The sequence below is a fragment of the Lepus europaeus genome, chromosome 4 (assembly GCF_033115175.1).
Source record: "Lepus europaeus isolate LE1 chromosome 4, mLepTim1.pri, whole genome shotgun sequence".
Taxonomy (NCBI): Eukaryota; Metazoa; Chordata; class Mammalia; order Lagomorpha; family Leporidae; genus Lepus; species Lepus europaeus.
The window spans coordinates 133,287,352-133,307,131 of record NC_084830.1 but is presented as its reverse complement, the minus strand read 5'-3'; the positions used below and the strand labels follow the sequence as shown (position 1 = coordinate 133,307,131).

The 19,780-nt window shown below is 45.8% G+C and overlaps 1 protein-coding gene across 2 annotated transcripts in view; it reads right to left on the bottom strand.

Moving 5' to 3' along the window:
- Positions 1-19,089, bottom strand: part of PPP2R2B (protein phosphatase 2 regulatory subunit Bbeta) — a 298,479-nt gene extending 279,390 nt beyond the window's left edge. The window contains exons 1-2 of one of the 2 annotated variants that reach the window (XM_062189731.1): positions 19,028-19,089; positions 18,339-18,532 (exon numbers count right to left, since the gene is read on the bottom strand). In XM_062189731.1, the coding sequence (XP_062045715.1) occupies positions 18,339-18,408 (70 nt within the window). In that variant the 5' untranslated portion in view covers positions 18,409-18,532; positions 19,028-19,089. Of the gene's footprint in view, positions 1-18,338; positions 18,533-18,936 lie in introns of both variants that reach the window. The other variant, XM_062189730.1, reaches the window with a different exon arrangement.
- Positions 19,090-19,780: the final 691 nt, after the last annotated feature.

Genomic DNA, 19,780 nt, shown 5'->3' with positions numbered 1-19,780 from the left:
CAGATAGCTAGCATTTTGTTAGCCATCCTTTTCGTGGAACTCTTTATGTAAACACATATTTATATACCGGGAACAATACTATCTGAGGAGTCTTCAAAAAGTTCAAGGAAAAACACACATTATGAAAATACCACATCTATTTAGAATTTTTTGCACCAAAGTAAAATCATTTTTTAATTCTACTTTCCAAGAGCCTTTTGAAATCTCTCATAATTTTCATTATAAATTTTACCTTTAATTTTCTTTAAAATACACTTTTGTGCTTCATTCCTCCCTCTCATAGCCAATATTAATGGCCTTTTATAAATGTTTTCTTATTGATATCATCATATACCAACTGATATGATATGAATGAGGTTTCAGTTGCTCAATGAATACTTGATTGAATGGTGAATGTGTAGAATGAACAAACACATACAACAAATAGATGAAAGAACAAATAATAGATTATGCTCTCTACTAGCTGGTACAGTCTTCAAGTAATGGCCAAAGTCAAAGAGCCCATCTTTGGACTTCTCTATATCTTTGAACTTTAGTGGGGTAGGAGAACCTGGCTCTCATATGGTAAGAAAAATCTATACATTTAAACTGCCAAGTAAAGAATCTGTAACTGATCACTGTCCTAACTACAGAGAAGTTACTGATCTACCCTCACGCTGACATCAAGTTAAAAAAACCATGTACTAAGCACCCACGTGCCAAGACCTGCACTGTTTTCTATAGGGTAAACTAAACAGACAAAGCAGAAGTCAGTCCCTTCCAAGAGTGTCTGTCTTGCCAGGAAGTGGATATATAGGATCTGCCTCTGTCTGGCTGAACTTGAACCTCAGTGTTCACGTTGTGAGGTGGGGATAATACTGACACCTCTTCGGATTGTTATGGTGAGACCTTGAGGAAGTCAGGAAAAACTTCCTGGAAAAATGTGAATTGGAAACACGCCTGGCTGGTAGCAGGAAGAGGAAGCAGCACATGGAGAGGCAGAGAAGCAGGGATGGCTGGGACAGCGGAGAGCCAGGACAAAGCACCTTGATCATTAGGAGGGGCTCAGGAGAAGAGAGAACACGCAGGATTCTAGGCAAGGCAGACAGTTGGGAACACACTAATCTGCTTAAAGGGGCAAACAAAATAACAAAAAAAATTTTTTTTTGCCTTCCCAGCATGTACCAGTGTTTAGATCAAGGCCATCCATGAGTGACTCAAAGGTGACCCATTTATCTATCAACTGGAAAGGAAAAAAAAAAAAAAAAACCTGGCTTGCATAATGGGCTCTAATCCAAGTTTTTAAGACTTATAGGAAAAATTGTAATCGGAAAATTTCTATCTCAAATTGTGCTGAGGAAGCTTGGGGACCGAGCAGGCACGTTGGCAGCAGAAACACAACATGATAACCAGAGTGCTACAGCATTTTCACCATAGCACACGGTCCTCTGGGTCCTGGTGACCCTACAGCACATTTCTGATCTCTGACCCCCAAGGAAACACACCTTGTTCACAAATGCAATGTACCCTCTTATGTTCTATTAGGTGACCAGAGGATTCTGACTTCTAAAACACAGTATGTCCGTTTCACCCAGACTGATCCTACAATAATCCTACAGAACTAGAATGAGTGGGAAAAGGGATTACAGTTTAGTCTTTAAAGAGATGTCAGTCTGCAATGAGCTGTCCCAATCTCTTCTGTTAGCTTAGGGTCCAAGATCAGCTCCTCTCTCTGTCCACATGGAACTATGCAATCCTAATCAATACTCTTGCACCCCATCTCCCCTAACCTTGTCTCTGAGGCTGGAAAGGAAGGGGATGAAAGGTAGATTGTATTATCACACCCTCAAATTGCCACCGAAACTTGGTCTTTCTAGAAAATACTTAACACGTTTAGTAGAGAGGCAACTGGTCACCTACTAAGCAACACAAATATTCATCCATTCAACTGTCCATCGATGCATTCACCTACACTTCCTCCATCTTCCCTCCCTCCCTCCCTTCCTTCCATCTGTGCATTCATCATTCCTTCTAGCTTTATGTACTGAACATATAGCCATGTCGGATGTATATTTTTAATACTTAACAAAAGTCTTAAATTAACCAAAAATGTTCTGAGGAGCTTAGTACTCTTCTTTAAGACATCAGGATACTTCAGGAGGGAGAAATGTTCCAAATACTCAGGCCGAACACATTGGGGTTTCAAACTGACTCCTCACTGTATTGCCGAAATAAAGCTAATCAACGCCCTTGGAAGTTGGGGGTAATACTAAAACTATAACCCCACTGAAAATTGGTATGATTTGCACTTTTAATTAAATTGTTCATTTAATTAAATTATTATGACAATTTTTGGAGAAAAGTAATCCGAAAATCTCAAGTCGATGATCATTATAGCCCAGTGTTCTCGGATTTGCCTGGCTTCAAGTTGCATTCAACTACATGTAGTATTAAAAAAACAAGTCAGAGGCTACCTCATTAAACACCTGCCCTGGCTGTCACATTGGGTCAATCATTTGAAGTTACCTACTTACCAGTTGGAAGGCAATTATCACTTCTAGGTCACCAGGTTCCACATACTCATCTACAAATATGCCCTGGAACCATGAAAGTAATTTTATTTAATATAAGTGGGCAGCGGCGTCTCAGGGAACAAGCTACTCACCCAGAGACCCAGTGGCACAGACTGAGAATGGGGCTGCCTCTCCTGCAAGGGTGACAGTGCCCAGAACTCTGGGGATGGCAAGGACAATGGGAGCAAGTGAAGAGCCAATGGTGACATATATCATCATGCAATTTTCTCCGATCTTCACCCCATATAAGTCACCTGGGGGGAATCAAACCCCATGACCATCTGTGACAATATGAGGAGGTGAAATATGGAAGGACAAAGATGGGAAAGGGCCGCAACAATTACAAAGGTATTCTTTGGCACAATAGTTTTAGTAGCTAATCTATTACTACCATCCAGAGACTTGTTTGCACCATTTTTAAGATACCTTATATTTTTATCTAGTTTAAAGGCAGAGAGACAGAAAGAGACACAGAGAGAATATCTTCCATTCTCCACTGGTTCACTCTCCATATGCCCAAAACGGGCAGGGCTGGGCTAGCCTGAAACCAGGAGCCTAGAACTCCATTCAGATCTTCTACGTGGGTAGCAGGGGCTCAAGTACTTTAGCTGGTATCTGCTGCTTTCCAGGATGTGTTACCAGGAAGGTGGACAGAAAGCAGAGCAAACCAAACCTGCGCTGGTACTCTGATCTGGTATGCAGTCCTCCTAGATGGTGGCTTAACCCATTGCTTGCCCCTGTTTCTAACACTGAACCAAGCAATGCTGCCTTTAGAAGGTTGTTCTTAACAATAACAGAAGGGGCCGGCGCTGTGGCGTAGTGGGTAAAGCCGCTGCCTGCAGTGCCAGCATCCCATATGGGTGCCAGTTCGAGTCCCGGCTGCTCCACTTCCAATCCAGCTCTCCGCTATGGCTTGGGAAAGCAGTAGAAGATGGTATAAGTCCTTAGGCCCCTGCACCCACATAGGAGACCCAGAAGAAGCTCCTGGTTCCTGGCTTCAGATTGGCACAGCTCTGGCTGTTTTGGCCAACTGGAGAGTGACCCAGCGGATGGAAGACCTCTCTCTCTCTCTCTCTCTCTCTTTCTCTCTCTGCCTCTCTTTCTCTCTCTGTGTAACTCTGAGTTTCAAATAAATAAATATATCTTTAAAAAAAAACCAGAAGACATGACTTAGAGTCATGCCATTATTTGTCACACAATTATTACAAGAAATATGGGAAATAATATAAACTTCCAGCATTAGGCTGACTGGTAAAATTATGGCTCAACTACAGGATGAAGATTGTGAGAAAAATGCTCACAATACAAGTTTGGGGCCAAAACAAACCCTAAACATAATACCATTTTATATAAAATTCTAGCATTTATCCATTCACTTTTCTTTCTCTTTCTCTCTTAACCTTTCAGATAAAGAAAACCATAATAATTTCTTTAAAAAAGAAAAAAAAAACCTGTTTACAATGATTATGTCTGGAGCTAGAGGTGATTTTTTTTCGTTTTTAGACTTTTAAAATCAGAATTTTCATCAGGGAGCATGTATTTTATTATCTTATAGCACCTTTTCCTACATTTATTTAACAAGATTTATACTTAGATTCCTGTGGTTGAGTTTCTTTGGTATGTATCTTCCTAAGTGAATGCAAACTGTATCTGATTTTTAAATCGTTACAGCACACCTAGCTTTTGTACTTGCCATATCTAATATATAATAAATATTTTTAAATGACTATTAAGTGTCAATTGTGAAAGGGTCTGCCTATGGGTGGGTAGCCTATCATTAAATATCTTTGTACATTTCTAATCTCCGACTCATTAGCTCGAGCAACAAACTATTTTCCTTGCTTATGTTGCCTCCCACTACCACACAAGACTCCCTTCTCTAGTCTGGAAAGTCTTGGCTGTTCCTCTCCACCTGTCAGTATCACCGGCCCCCACCCCTTCCTCCTCTCACTAAACCTGCGATGGACAGTTAACTCCCCTCCAGCACTTGCGGCAGCCATTCCACTGCAAGTGCAACATTGTGTGAACTTCCACTGGGTTCCTAATACTTTTTTAGAAATCGGACACCAAACTCTGTTCCACAGGCCACCGCTTGGCTTTATAAACCAAGTCTCACTAGAACACAGCTATGTCGTATTTCACTGGAAGAATCAAGCAGTGGGGAAAGAGACTATGTGGTCAGCAAAACCTAAAATGTTTGCTACCCAGTCCTTTTCAGGAAAAGTGTACTGCCCCATGTTCTAGAACCTCTCTATATAAAGGCTCCTTAAAATATTTGTTGAAAATTGGTATTAAAAGATAATTTTACTTTGATACAAAATGTTTTGAAATCCATCATATAGTTTTCTTCATAATACACATTTTCCTAGAACTTTTTGAAGACCCTTCCTATACATTGTATATGTATGTATGTGTGTGTATGTGTGTGTATAGTAAATATAAAATTAAATCCTTAGGACTATTCTCAGAAGCACGTACAGTTAGGGCAGGGGTTCAGCCTAGCAATTAGGATGCCACTTTAGAACATGCATCCAACATCAGAGTGTCTGAGTTTGATTATTAGCCCTGGCTCCTAACTCTACCTTCCTGCTGCTGTAGACCCTAGGAGGCAGTTGGTGATAACACAAATACATGGCTTCCTGTCACCCACACAGGAGATGTGGGCTGACTTCCTGGCTCCTCTGCAGCCCAGCCCAGCCCTGGATATTTTGGGCATTTTGGAAGTGAACCAATGGATGAGTTCATTCTCACTCATATTTCTCTCCCGCTCTGCCTACTTCTGTCTCTCTGCCTCTCTGTCTCCTGCCTCTCAAATAAAAAAAAATTTTAAACAACTATGTCTGAGCAAAGCTGAATTGGGTGGGATTTGTGGTCTTCTTCACCACTGTCTATCCATCTTCTAGTACAGTGTGTGACACATTGCATTCAATATACATTTATTCAGGGAATAGGATGACAAATGGATTGCCACTTTACTGATAAGGAAAATGAGGCTTAGAGAATTTGTTTAATCTGCCCAGTGTTAGTCAGCGGAGGCAGGAATTGCATGCAGATATGTCTGACACAAAATGTAGATTTTAAGATCAAATTAGATCTAGTACACTTTTTTTTGTTAGGGGAAAAAAAAAGGCTCTTGGACCTATATTTTGGATCCCTTATTGCCCTAAGCAAAACCTAACAGAATGAAAATTTGGTATTAATCTCCTCATTTTGTACTTACACACACACACACACACACACTGTATACTACGTCACATAGAGCACATCAGAGTATTTAACCCAATTCTTATTACATTGCAAGTGTTCAGTGTATAGTGACTCTTCTTCCTTCCCATAATTATAGCAGGTGATCTTTTAATACACTTCTAAACTGACTCACTAGACAAAAATTGCTTTCCATCCCCTTTGTACAGTGGATCGATAACATGCTTTATAAATACTCAGCCAATTTACTAAGACAATTTCTGGTATCTAGGCACATTTTTGCTTCTTCTGGTTGAGTTGCATGTTTAATGAGTTGGTTCTATTTGTTCCCAAATTGATGCTGTTTATACCCTTTATTTAATTAAATATCATGCAAGGTTATGAAAAGAATGGTATGAAAAGAAAGAGATTAATTGTTCCATCTGAAAAGAATGTTGAAAGCTTTCAAAAGACTTGAAAAAAAACATCAAATTAAATATACAGGAGACAAAACTGCATATGAGCTGTTTATGTTCTCCTGCAACCTTAAGAAAATAAAATTTGGCATAGTCTTTGTCAATTTTGTATAGTTTGTGCAAGAAAAATACTACAACCCTCCAACTAGCAGATCCATGTTCGAAGATTCTTCATGAGGCTTTGTTGAAATCAGTGAATGCTATTTAAGCTAGCTATGTCGCTTTTGACGATTCCTCGCCTTAATTTTTAAAATCAACTACTGGTCCCAAATGCATAGTGTGAGAGAGTGATGATTTTGATTTAGTTGATTCGCATATATAAGCAATACCATGTTCTAGGTAAGCAGACATTCAGCAGAAGCATGGGACTTGTCCATGGCCACAGACCTACTATTGCCAGAGCTCTAGAGCCAGGGCAGGGGTGGGGGTTCTGATTGCACCTCCTCAGCCACCTTGTGAGAATGGAGAGGCAAACACAGGTCATCTCAACCCGACCTGGTTTATATGGCGAATTCCGTTTTGAGAATGACAGAGTATCCCTTGTCCCAGTACATGGGAAGATGCTCAAGAACAAGGATGCAGTCTTGCCACTCATCATGTGCCCCAGTGCATCCTGCAGAGCAGCAGGCACTAGCGATTTTCGTTGTGAATAAGTGAGTTTCCTTTCCTAGCTAGTAACAGTGGAAGACATGGGGGCCTTTCTGGTTCCTGGGGCGTGTATAAGCTCCCCCCCCCCCCCCACAGAGCACATTGCAGCGGGGAGGAACTCCTGCTGTGCCTGGCAGATCATGGCTATGAGAGCTTAGCCTCACCACTTGGCACTTGCTCTCCCCTGTCATGCAGCAAGATGAGCAGCGCTCTGCTCACCAGATGGTTATTTGTTCCACCAGCCACCTTTGCTGCAGCCGGATTCACTCCAGCCCAGGACTGTCTCCAGTATTCATGCTGCAAGGCAGCTCCTGCCAATAACTTTGCCAAACGGCTCCTCTCAAAGCCATGGGCTGCCCAGACAGACTGGCTCCTCCATCTGCAGCGGCTTTTGCCAAAGAAATGGTTCCCTTTCTGGCTCCACCTCTTGGCTGCACCAGAGCTTTCTTGCCAGGACAGTGATCAGACCCACCAGTAGGCACAGCCAGATCTGGGGTTCGGGGACCATTTCAAGCCTATCCCTGAGCACAGTCCAGAACATACCAAAGAGACCTGGATGATCACATTTAAAGACACAATGCATCACAGAAACACGGAGCCCGAGACATCCGCCAAGAGCACGATTCCCCTCCCCCCGCCTTCAACCTCCTGATAGAAGATTAGGAGCCTGAAGCCCAGCAGAACTGACCAGCTGTGCTGGCTGCCCTGGAAGCCTACCCAGCACTGGACAGCCTCGGCCGTGCATTCCCCACCACCACTTACCATACTGCGTTGCCCTTCAATTCTCCCTCAGTTTATTTTCAAATTCTTGATAAAAATCAGGCCCTTTGTCGTGACTGCTTCAAGAGTATTTCTTCAGAAAAATGAACACCTTTCTTCTGTGCCCACATTATGACTTTTGTTTGAGCAGGTGTATTCTCATGCTACATGAGATAATCCATGGCAGTATTTAAGAATGCGAGGTTTCGAATTGGACTGACCTGAACGTGACTTCTGTTCTACCTACTGTTGCGTAACCTTGGACAAATAATAATCTCATTCTGCTTCAAGTTTTCATTCAAAGGGGATAAGAATAGTATCAACCTATAGAAGTGTGGGGATTACATGTGAAAAATAGTTGAAAGGCTAACGCCTGTCCCCGACACACAGAAAGCCCTCCATAGCTGCCAACAATCACGAGTCTTTAACACTCAGATCCACGTAGTTGTGGAAGACACAGGACTATGCATCTATAAAGAGGTATACCAGATATCCTCAATGTCTACATTAGCAAATTCAGATTCTCAGTAACATATGATAGATCCAAGCTTACAGAGAGAAAAATAGAGGACTAGATATTTTTTTCTTGCCCCTCAGCTAAGAAATGGGTACTGGCATTTCATTTTTGAAAGTGATAAAATCAGAAAAGGGAACATTTCAACAAAAACATCTGCACATGGGTAGTCACCAGAGCATCTTACATAATATGTGAGTAAATGCTGGAAACCATTTTCTATGGATTCACAAGACAACTACAGACTAAACTGTGGGATCGTCATTCCACGGAACACTGTGCAGCCATTAAGAAGCACAGGGCGGGCCTGAGTGTTCCTGTTGTGGGGCTCAGGATTGTGGACTGGGCTCAGCAAGCCCCACAGGCAGACACAGGCCAGGTTCTTGGCATCCCCTGTGTAGCAATACCACAGAGAGATGTTGGACAGAGGTGAGCAGAAAGCTGGAGGGCTTTAAAGGCAAACAGACACACTCAGCTGGGAGTGCAGGCAACCCCAGGAAGGAGAGCTGTCCCCACCCAGGCTGGGGTTGTCCTTTGAGAAGATAAGGGATGGTCCTTGGGGCAGGTGTTCTGACATGGAAAGCTCTTGGAGACACAGCATTGAGAGCCAGAAAAAACACAGTGCGACTTCAATTACTAACGCCCCTCCCCCAGTGACATACCTGGCACACCAATGTTCAAGGGTAGGACAATGCTAACACAGACATGTCTGAGGATGTACACCCCCCACTACCGAGAACTGTGACCCGCGGGTAAGGAAGAGAGGTGGGCCTGTGATGGAGGGCGATTCGTGCTTTGCTTTCTCTACCTCTAGAATGCTTGAATCCTGCCAAGTAAGAAAGCATTGGTATATTATTTGCATCATAACTAAAGATGTAAAGGCAGAGGGCAATATGTATGTATGTGTGTGTATATATACATATATATCAACATATATATTATATATATATATATCAATAATATATCAATATATCAATTGATATATATATATATATATCAATATTACAACTGGTGTGAACCTCAGACCTTTCAGGCTGTTGTCACTGACCCTAGCCTGACTTCTGCAAAGTTACATGGGCAAGGTAATCTGGCTGAGTTTCTTGTCCAGCTCTCCACGCTAGAAGACCCTTCCTGGTAACATTTTGTACACAAGGACCCAAGTTCTGTCCTAGACCACCTGCAAGGAACATGTGTCTTGTTGCAGTTTTTCCTACTCTAGCTAGTTGCAGCTTTTTCACTCTGCATGGCTGGGAATCTGCAGGGGGACACAGAGCTTACCCCCTGCACTACGTGGAGAAAGTGGCCACCATTCTGTGACCACTTCAGGTTCATGAACAGAGATTCAGAGCAGCATAACAGCAATGCTTGTTGGAGGAAGCAGTTAGTTCTCCAGGGTCATAGACCACATTGTCTCCCTCCTAATCGTACACTGAAGCTCTGATTTCCAATGTGACTGGACTTAATTACCTTCAGGGAGGATATTTAAGCTTATATGAAGTCAGAAGGGTGGAACATTAAAGAATGAGTGACCTTCCAAAGAAGCTACAGAAATGCCAGAGATCTCTCTGCTCCTCTCTCCCAGCCCACCGCCTCTCTCTTCCACTCAGAAGAAAGGCCATTCAAGGACATAGCAAGAAGGCAAATACTGCAAGCCAGGAAGACAGGCCTCATCAGAAACCAACCCTACTGGCACCTTGATCGTACGCTTCCTGCCTCCAGAATTGTATTGAAAAAACACATTTGTATTGTTTAAGCCACAACCTCTGCAGTATTTTGTTACCCGGCCTGAGCTGACCAATACACCCAACTAAAGGCCCGTATACCTGGAACACATCCTCTCACAGCTAGGTACTCCTTGGTGCACTCCACCTGGCTGACCCGCCTTTCGCAGATGAAAATCTATCCCCAGGTGCCCTTTAGACCTCTCTGCACATCATTTTGCTTCTTATTCACAAGGCTTTATTTTTTATTTTTTTTATTTATTTATTTTCTTATTTTTTTTATTTTTGACAGGCAGAGTGGATAGTGAGAGAGAGAGACAAAGGTCTTCCTTTTTGCCGTTGGTTCACCCTCCATTGGCCGCCGCAGCCAGCGCATCTCGCTGATCCGAAGCCAGGAGCCAGGTGCTTCTCCTGGTCTCCCATGCGGGTACAGGGCCCAAGCACTTGGGCCATCCTCCACTGCACTCTCGGGCCACAGCAGAGAGCTGGCCTGGAAGAGGGGCAACCGGGATAGAATCCGGAGCCCCAACCAGGACTAGAACCCAGTGTGCCGGTGCCGCAAGGCGGAGGATTAGCCTGTTAAGCCACGGCACCGGCCTATTTTTTTTTTTTTAATATTTGCTGAAGGTAATCAAGTTTTTTCTTCTAAAGCACAGAATTGAGACCGACTGCCTTACCTGTTAAATACACTCCCTTACCTATTACCCACAATGACCCTTTCTCCCAAGACACCAAACCAGTGAATACCAAGTTTCCATGGCTTTCACACATGTGTATCCTATTATCAATTCCAACTCTTTCCATAGTGAACTTGGAGCCTAAGAATGCAAGGGCTCCTGGGTTACGTATGAGTAAACTCCGCCTGGCCTTGTACAAAGAACCTGTGCCTTCAGTTGAATAGTTACATCAGAACTGCCATTCAGCCTGAATCTAGTGTTCTACTGGAAGGACAAAGGAGGAAATGCAGTACTGAAGAGGACAAGTTAGGTGAACACAAACTCATGTTTTATAAAGCGGGCCATGAGGGGGAGTGGGCTGGAGAGCCATTCTGCCCCAAGTGAGGCCTCAGGTGGCTCCCCATTTATATGCAAGGTGTCATTTGCCATCCCAGAGCCGCTGCTTCTGTCCAACTCCTTTGGCTGTGGTCCAGGCCGGTGTCAGAGACACCCCAGAGAGCGGGTATCTATCTAGTTGGCCCCCTGGGACCGTCTCAGTTCAGCCTGGGAACCGCATTGTCGATGTTCTAGGCTGAGGGTGAGGAACAGGGGGAAGACCAAAACACAACAACAACAACAACAACAACAAAACCCAGCTGTTTCTCACATCTGGATTGCTCAAATGCACAAATACTTTCTTACTATCCAGCAGAATAAATCTACCAGGGTAACGTGCAGGGGAGTTCAGGCTCACTCCTCGTGGGACGATGGGGAAGGCAGAGAGAGATCTGTACTGCTGCGCTGGGGACAGATAGAGCCAGGCGGTAGGCCGCACTGCATGAGGCTGTTCCTGGAAGGTGAACAGAACCCGCATCCCCCTCTAAAAGACTCTGACAAGAGGCAGCCCAGCTGGGCAAAGAGCAGCCACCTAGCGTGCAGGCAGGCATGCACTGTAGTAGGGTTATGCCACTGGCACGGCCATACTTGTTTGCGAAGCACAAGTATGTTTGCTAAACACACTTTTTTGGTTCTCTGAATGTAACAAATTCTTATTTTGAAAAGTGGGGCAAATGCAACCAGTTTCTCAGGGTTGCTGGAGAAATGAGTTAATGCTGGAGCACCAGCTAGGGAGGCACCTGGCACACACACATCCTCCTCACACCTGACTTCTCTCAGCTACAGGACTCCATTGGACCCTTAGTTTCTTCTTAAATGCAAATGCCAGAGTCTAGGAATGTCAATCTATGGCTGTGCTCTTTTCATCGGGCACTACCAATAGTTTGACAGGACCGACCTAATATTATTCACCCCAGGTTCATCGCTACGTTTCTGACCAGCACTCAGAAAGGGCTTGGGATTGCCCCTAGAGACCTGGATGCTAATCGTGAATACTTGCCAGTGATTTTCAATGCACTCTGGTTATTATGTTTAGTTGCAGAACATTTCCCATCCCCAGAAAGGTCGTTTACCATAGTCTAAGGCAGCTTCTTTCCACCTTTCTTGGCGGGTTTTTCTGTGCACAGCAAAGAGTGCAAACATTCATCCATATGCATGGGAAATACCATTCCTGGCCTGCATTTGCATACAAATACCAAAGCAACTTAGGGTACCAGAGGCAGCTCTCCATTATGTGACACGACCTCCTTTTATTTTTCCCAATGCCTTTGCAGCAGGGGCTTCAGATCAAAGCCATTTTCTCCACACCCACCTTTGCTTTATTCATCACAGTGTCTCTTTCTTAAACTTAAATGGATGGGGCGGGGGTGGGGGGGGGGCACTCTCAGGACCTTTCCTTCCTCACTTTTATTCTAGTGGCTCCAAGCAGCTCCAGCAGTTCCTAGATCACCCAGATCTCAAGTTGGGAGATTCTGTAAACTCAACTCACCTGACACTGGACTCCTCTTATTCTACAGCCTAGATGATAAATGGACTATAATATTACTCAAATAAGTTCAGTGCGTGGTTAATGACGCTTACCGAAACCCCTGTGCCAACTGCAAGGCACTTTTTGCTATAATTCCTTTATCCCAAGCCAAGATCAGTTTCCTTGCGATTTCTCGCTCATTGCCTCATGTCCTGCCCTGGACTGCCCTGCTCTCAGACACTTCATCTATTCTGATGAGTTTAAATATCTTTGATCTGTTGGTGCTGTCCCATGTTTATTCCTCTAAGTCCAGAAGACATAGATCTCCATTTCCTACTTGAGATTATCACCAGGGAACTAGATGCCCCACATGCCTCTCAGGCTACTTAGTGTCCACAGTCTATTTCCTATTTCTGTGATAATCTTCACCGTGCATCCATTCCCAGGTTAAACTTCTGGAAACTGTCCTTCCCGTCTGCACCAAGTACATCGCAGCAAGCAAGTCCAGTGCATTTTCTGTAAAATGTATCTCACATTCATCAGCTTCTCTCCACCAGCCTCGAGTACAGCTATGGCCTCCAAATGACTTCCCAGCTTCCACTCCTATTTGTGCGTTAGTCCTTTGACCTTACCCTACAAAGCAGGCAGCCTGAGATTTTGAAAAAAAAAAAAAAAAAAAAAAAAAAAAACCTGATCATATTTCCCCCCAATCAAAATCCTTTAATGGGTTTCGATCTATCTTTGGATATACTCCAAACTCCTTTGGACAACAAGGTTCAACGTGATCTGCTCCCTCAATTCCTCTCCAGTCTTTTTTTTAACAACATTTTTTATGAGGATTTTCAGACAGAAAAAAAAAAAAAAAAACACTTATAGTGAGTTTCCATGGATCCACTGTGCTGATTTTGCCATTAACATTTTATAATTTCTTTCTCATATTTCTATTCATTTATCCATCCTTCTATCCTAGCACTAATGTTTCTTATTTTCAGTGTGTTCCAAAATAAAGTGTAGATTTCTGTTTCATGTGCATTACTCTTTCCTGTGTTCCTTACACTACTGCCACACTTATTTTTCCATTCTTTGCATCTGTCAGACAATTTTATATCTTTGAACTTTTACCTTTTGCCCCTTCTGCCTAAAATGCCCCCAGTTTTATTTTTTATTTTTATTTTTTTAAGATTTATTTATTTGAAAGGCAGAGTTACAGAGAAAGAGGAAGAAACCAAAGAGACAGAGGGAGAGACAGAAATATATAGAGAGAGATCTTCCATCCACTGGTTCACTCCTCAAACAGTCACAATGACTGGGGCGGGCCAGGCCAAAGTTAGGAGCCTGGAACACCAACTGGGTCTCCCACATGGAGATGGCAGGAGCCCAAGCACTTGGGCCATCTTCTGCTGCTTTCCTAGGTACATTAGCAGGGAGCTGGATTGGAAGTGGAGCAGCCAGGACTCAAATCTGCCCTCAGATGGGATGCCAGTGTCACAGGTGGCAGCTCAACTTGCTGTGCCACAACGCCAGTCCCTCTTGTAATTCTGAACTCACCCTTTAGCTTTCAGCTTAAATGGTCCCAGAGAGACTGCCTCTAAACCCTCAGTCTAAATCGGATCCTCCAGGGAGGGCACTGTAGCACAATAAGTTAAGCTGTCACTTGGGAGGTCCACATCCCGTATCAGGGTACCTGAGATCAAGTTCCACCTCTACTTTCTGATCCAACTTCCTGCTAGTGCACCTGGAAAGCACAGACAATGGCTCAAGTATTGAGTCCCTGCCACCCACATGGGAGACCCAGATGGAGTTCCAGCTTTTTGGTTTTGGCCTGGCTCAGCCCTGGTTATTGCAGGCATTTGGGGAGTGAGCCAACAGATGGAAGATCTCTTAGTCTCTGTCTCTCCCTCTCTGTTACTGTGCCTTTCAAATAAACAAATCTTGAAGAAAACTCAGATCCACCTTTCTGCCTTACATAGGGTCTCATAGCATCTGCATCTTTCCTGAGTATCACTTATGACAGTTGGTAACTACATATTTATTAGCAAAATTATTTATTTCATGCCCACCTCTCCACTGAAGGCTCCATGAGGACAAAGACCATGTCTGTACTGGAACGTGGTGTGTGGCCTCCACAGTCAATTAGTATTTGTTGAAGATGGGATCACTTGTTAGAAGGAGCTATCTGGAGTGGTGGACTTCTTCCTTTAATATGTGCAAAAAGGCCCCTTTCCTAAAGGCCTCTAGGAAAAGAGGGAACTTACTGGCTGCCAGAGTATAACCAGCAAGTAAATCAGGAGCATTACTAAACGACAAGACCAATGGTTAGTGGATAAGCCAACGGAAGACCATGGCAGATGGGACTGGCCAGCCCTCTGACTCCAGTAGTCTTCCCCTTCAAGATCAGCCCAAACCAACACACAATCCAAGGAAGAACAGGCTTGCTATTGGAATACAGGTTCAATAATAATATCAGCTGCAATGCATTGAGGGCCTTTAGTGAGAACTCCCTTTGTATTAGGCACTGATCATCGCTTCTCGGCCTTTTGGCTAAGATCAAGTGTATTGGGCACTGATCCGAGTGCTTTCTCTGTATCAAAGCATTTCTCCCGTGGTGTAAGTCCTACTGTTATTCCCACCTTACAGTGAAGGAAGCTGACAGCAGAGCAGTTATTTTAAAACACTCCACCTTTATAGCATATTCTTTCTGTGGCCTCATTTGAAAGTAGGAAGATTAATCTAGAAAACCCACAGACTGCAGTAATGGAGATAAGATTTCAATTGGCTTTCACAGGAGCCTAAAAATACAGGAAGAAGTCCACATATAGATCAGAGAGATGAACTCTTAGTTAGAAAACCTGGAATTCCATATCTGAAAATGCCAATCAAACTATTGCACTGGGTTTATTTTTGTAAATCCAATCCCATCCAATGCCTTTCTTCCTTTGTTATTCCATATCCTTTAAAATGACTGCTGCAAAGAATTTTACTCCAGGAGGAAACACAGCTTACACACAAAGACGAAATCATTGTGGTCATTCTCCTAACAGGAGCTGATAAAAACGAGGCAGTTCAGAATTTCCTAGTGGAAGAACAGGAGCCTCAGACACAGTCTTGAGTTTGAAGACCAGTTTTTCCCTGAATCAATGATCCTGGCAGGTTAATAATATCTCTGGTCCTCGGTTGCATTTGAAAATGAAAATGACAACATCCACTTTGCAAGGTTTGGACACAGTGAAGCGCTACATATGACGAGCTCAGCATAGTGCTTGGAACATGGAACATACATTCAACACGTTAACTTTTCAAAGAGAATAAAGATAGGAAAAGGGAGAGGAAGGCGAGGGCAGCAGACTTAAAGTCCAGAACTTTCAAGAGGTCATAGAAAATGTCTTTAATAAATGTACATCATGCATTCTTTTTGAGAGAGAGAGAGAGAGAGAGAGCAAGAGAGCAGAAGCCTGCAAAGCTTAGGCAAAAGTGTCCTTTAGCATTTGCATTGCTCTTAGCTGGATGAACTTGCCTGCAGCTACCACTTACAATGCAAATTGAGCTTGGAGTCCTTCACACTAACTACACAGCAAAAACCTTACAGCTTTAAATAGACTACTGCAGTGTGCAAGGATCTCAGCAAAGGGAAGAAAATTTCAGAGACAAATGTAAAGGAGATTTTGATGGAAAAAAAAAAAAGAACCTGAAATATCTGAGCAGGTAGAAGCAAAATACAGAAATTTGAAAGAAGACTGAGAAGCGAACCAGAAGACTGAAGCACGAACCAGAGGCTAACTCTTCAGTAGTGTGGTGAACTCAATATGGGGAAGAGAACTTTGGGGGACAAGCCCCCGGGGGAGAGAAACTGAACAAAGAATATTTGGGTGGGGCTCTTTTGAGGTATACTAATAGTCCCAGAGGTGTGTCTGAGAGAAGAAGGACTCCTTCGCCTCTGGCCAGCACAGTGGCATGAACATTCCCTGAAACGGACAGGTCAAGATCAGAGAGAACTTCTTGCTCTACTCAACTTCTTGTATTTATGTCACCTAAGTTCCTTTTTTCAATTCTTCCCATTACTTCACTGAGATCAAGGAGAGAAAGAGAGAGAAAGATAAAGAGAGCGAGAGATTCTCACATTCCAGAATTTTAGAGAGCTCCTTACTATAAACTCACGCCTCAGTAATGACTGTTCTACCCAGAATCAGAATTTACAAAAATGCCCCAAGACAGCAAGGAAGGTGGTTTCCAAGGCCCTGAAAGCCATAGGAAATGTCGTCTTTATTCACTTGCCTCCCAATTGGCCATCTTCTCAGCTGGTAACTTTCCTTTGCCTGCATAATATAATATAGCAGAAAACACTGGCAGCCTTCTGTGTGTGTGTGTGTGTGTGTGTGTGGCACAAACAGAAAGAAATGTTCTTTGCAAAGCCAACAGCCCTAAGGCCATCTCCCCTTCTGGATGCCATGCTTAGATGCAGAGTCAGTCGGTCCTAGGCTACAACAGTCACTGAGTCAGTGACAAAGCTCTAAGACTGAGGACAAACATTTCATCAACCCATTGTCATCACGCAAATAAGAAGAATCACTAAGGAGGATGCTCAGTGTGGCGGTGGGTGGGCATGGGCGGGACATCTTTAAACCCATCTCTTAGCTTCCATCTCTAACAGCATGGATACATTGGACTTGATGCTCTCCAACAATGAGGATGGATGAAGACTCTATTTTCAATAGCACTGGGCATCGCTTCTATTGAAAACTTCCAGTGATGTTTCTAGAAGATGTCATTATGCTCAGGTTGTGCGTGTTTTTAAAATTTCCTCCAGAGTATTCGGTCTTTTCCTCCCTCCCCATCACATCGCTCTAGTTGTCTTTTGAGTTGCTTAAATATTACAGAAATTTTAGCATCCAACAATAAGAATATTCCAAATATATCTCACAACATTTTCCTAAAGCATTTTCACACACAGTCTCTCACATGGATGTTACAACGTGACAAGGCGACACTTCAGATGAGTGGCTAACGATAAGGGCCTACACGCAGGAAATGAAAGCAAAAATGCAAAAGTTTTGGCATTTGAAAAAAAAAAAAAAAAAACCCGCCTCCACTCCAATCTATTCACACACACAAAAGGCAGAAAGAGGTTCCACCTGCTGGCTTGCCCTTCCTGCCTGCACAGCGCTCGCTCGGGCTAATGTCAGAACCAGCCAGGAGAGAGGGAGAGAGAGAAACGACAATTTCACCTCTTGGCAAAGCCTAGCTTGCTGAACCCTCTTGCTCTCTGCTGGCTGTTGATTCAGCAGAAACTACTGCTGCAGAATTCATAATGGTGATTTTTAAAGGCCCCACGGATCGCGTCGCTCTCCCCACGTGTCAGCCTCATTCGCTCGCCGCCGGAACACGATTTCCCCAGCCACCTTTTTATTTCTTGCTAATGCACTTCGAAGGGGAGATGGGGCTTGCCCTTTTGCAAAGGGCCTTTTGGGGTTTCGATTGTCAGAGCAGGTACCCCGGCTGGCCGGAGGGAGGGATGAATGGGCAGGAAATGAAACCATGCCCTGCCCGAAGCCACTGAGGGATACAGCATCGTGCCGCTGAGGGAGGGGTGGTCCTGCTGGCCCCCTACCCCTTCCTTTCCGCCCTCCCACCCCACAAGACCCGGGCCAGCATTTTAGAGGAAGGTTCATCTGCCTCCCCGGGGTCATCTTGCCGGCCGGGAGCCCCACCCTGAACAGCCCTGATCCCCGAGGGCCATTTTAACTCCCGGGGGGCGCCGGGTCCACCTGCTGCTGCACGCCGGGCTCGCCTCGCCGTGCCGGGTTGGGTGCGGGGCGCCCCGGCGACCGAGCCCCGGCGAGCCGAGCCCCCGCCCCAGCCCCGGGGCGCGGAGGAGTCTCCGCCACCGCGCGCCCGGCGGCCCGTGGAGCTCGGCGACCCGCAACTTGCGCCCGGCGCCAGCGGCGGAATGCGGCGGGGCTGGCGTTACCTTCGGTCGCATAGCTGTGGTCGCGCAGGAAACTGTTGTTGATTTTGCGGGTATCAATGTCCTCCTCCATTGACAGCAGGCTTACTTGCGTGGGGACCAGAAGCCGGCAGACAAGTATCCATGATCCCTCCCCGCAGCCAGTCTCACAGGAGAGGGGGGCAGGGGAGCCAGTGGGACTGCACCATGGTCCGAGCCTGAGGAGGAGACGGGGGAGGCGGAGAGAGAAAAAAATAAAAACCCGGCAGTGGAGCTGTCACCTCCTCCACTCGGGTGCTCCGAGGCTGCGGCGGCTCCTCCCGCGCGGTGCGCTCACTCTGGCTCCAATTCCCAGCGAGGATGCTGCTGCGCCTGCCTCCACTGCCGCCGGGTGCCAAGATGCGCCGGGCCCCGAGGGGTCTGGTCCCGCCCGCCCGCCCGCCCCGGAGGCGCTCGCAAGCGGGGATGGGGAGATGCCCAACAGGTCCCCCTCGTTGGCAGCCGCTCCAAAATGCAAAAAAGATCCCTCCTCCCCCTGGGAGAACAGGCAGCCGCGACAAAATGGTGCCTTTCCAGACCCGAGCTGCGGTGGCGAGATGGCAGGGGCGGGATGCGGGCTTGCCTGGCCGGGATGAGGGTGCTGGTCCCACGGGAGGGCGGCTCCGGCAGGCGGGGGCTGGGCAGGGCGCTGCGGCCGGCGCCAGCGCACTCACCCGCACACCCGCACGCGCGCACTCGCAGCTGCTGCTGCTGCTGCTGCCGCTGCTGCCGCCGCCGCTGCTGCAGGAGGCTGGAGGCGGCTGGTGCATTAAAGCGAGGCTCCTCCCAACCGCGTCAGCAGCCCCGGGACTCTGCCCCAGCAGCGGCGCTGGCGGAGGCTGAGGCTGCGGCTGCTCTCTGCTGCAGTGGGGCGCACGCGGCCGCCAGCCGGCACCTGGGCAGTAAGCATGGAGCTTGCAGGTTCACGTGGAGAGCCCAGGAGCGCTCTTTCCACCAACCCCCTGTCCTGCCGCGACGTCAAGGGCAGCGCCCCTAGCTCACTGCCTTTCTCCGGCACCTGCGCTTCGGGACAGCAAGAAGTAGGTTCCTTTGGAGACGACGCAAGTCAGCATCCAGGTTCCTTTGCTCGTCCCTCTGCCGTGTATGGGATCCGCTGAGGAAGTTAAAGGCCGAGGCCTGGGGGCTCGCAACCTCAGTGGGAGAGTGGGAAGGTGAGCTGAGCGCAGTCTGGTGTAAGTCCCTGGGCTGGAACAGAAAGGGGAGCTGGGGCTGCGAACTTTGCACCTTCCATCACACCTGACGCCTCCATGCCAAGCACCGCCACCACATCCATTAACTGTAGGAGGCTGGTGTTCAGAAAAACCTTTATGTCTACAGAGGCAGAGGGAAGCCCAGGACTGGGCTACGGGTCTGGTCAACACAGGCTGAGAAGTCCGCTCTCCCCAGCAGCTTGTATTTTGTGGTGA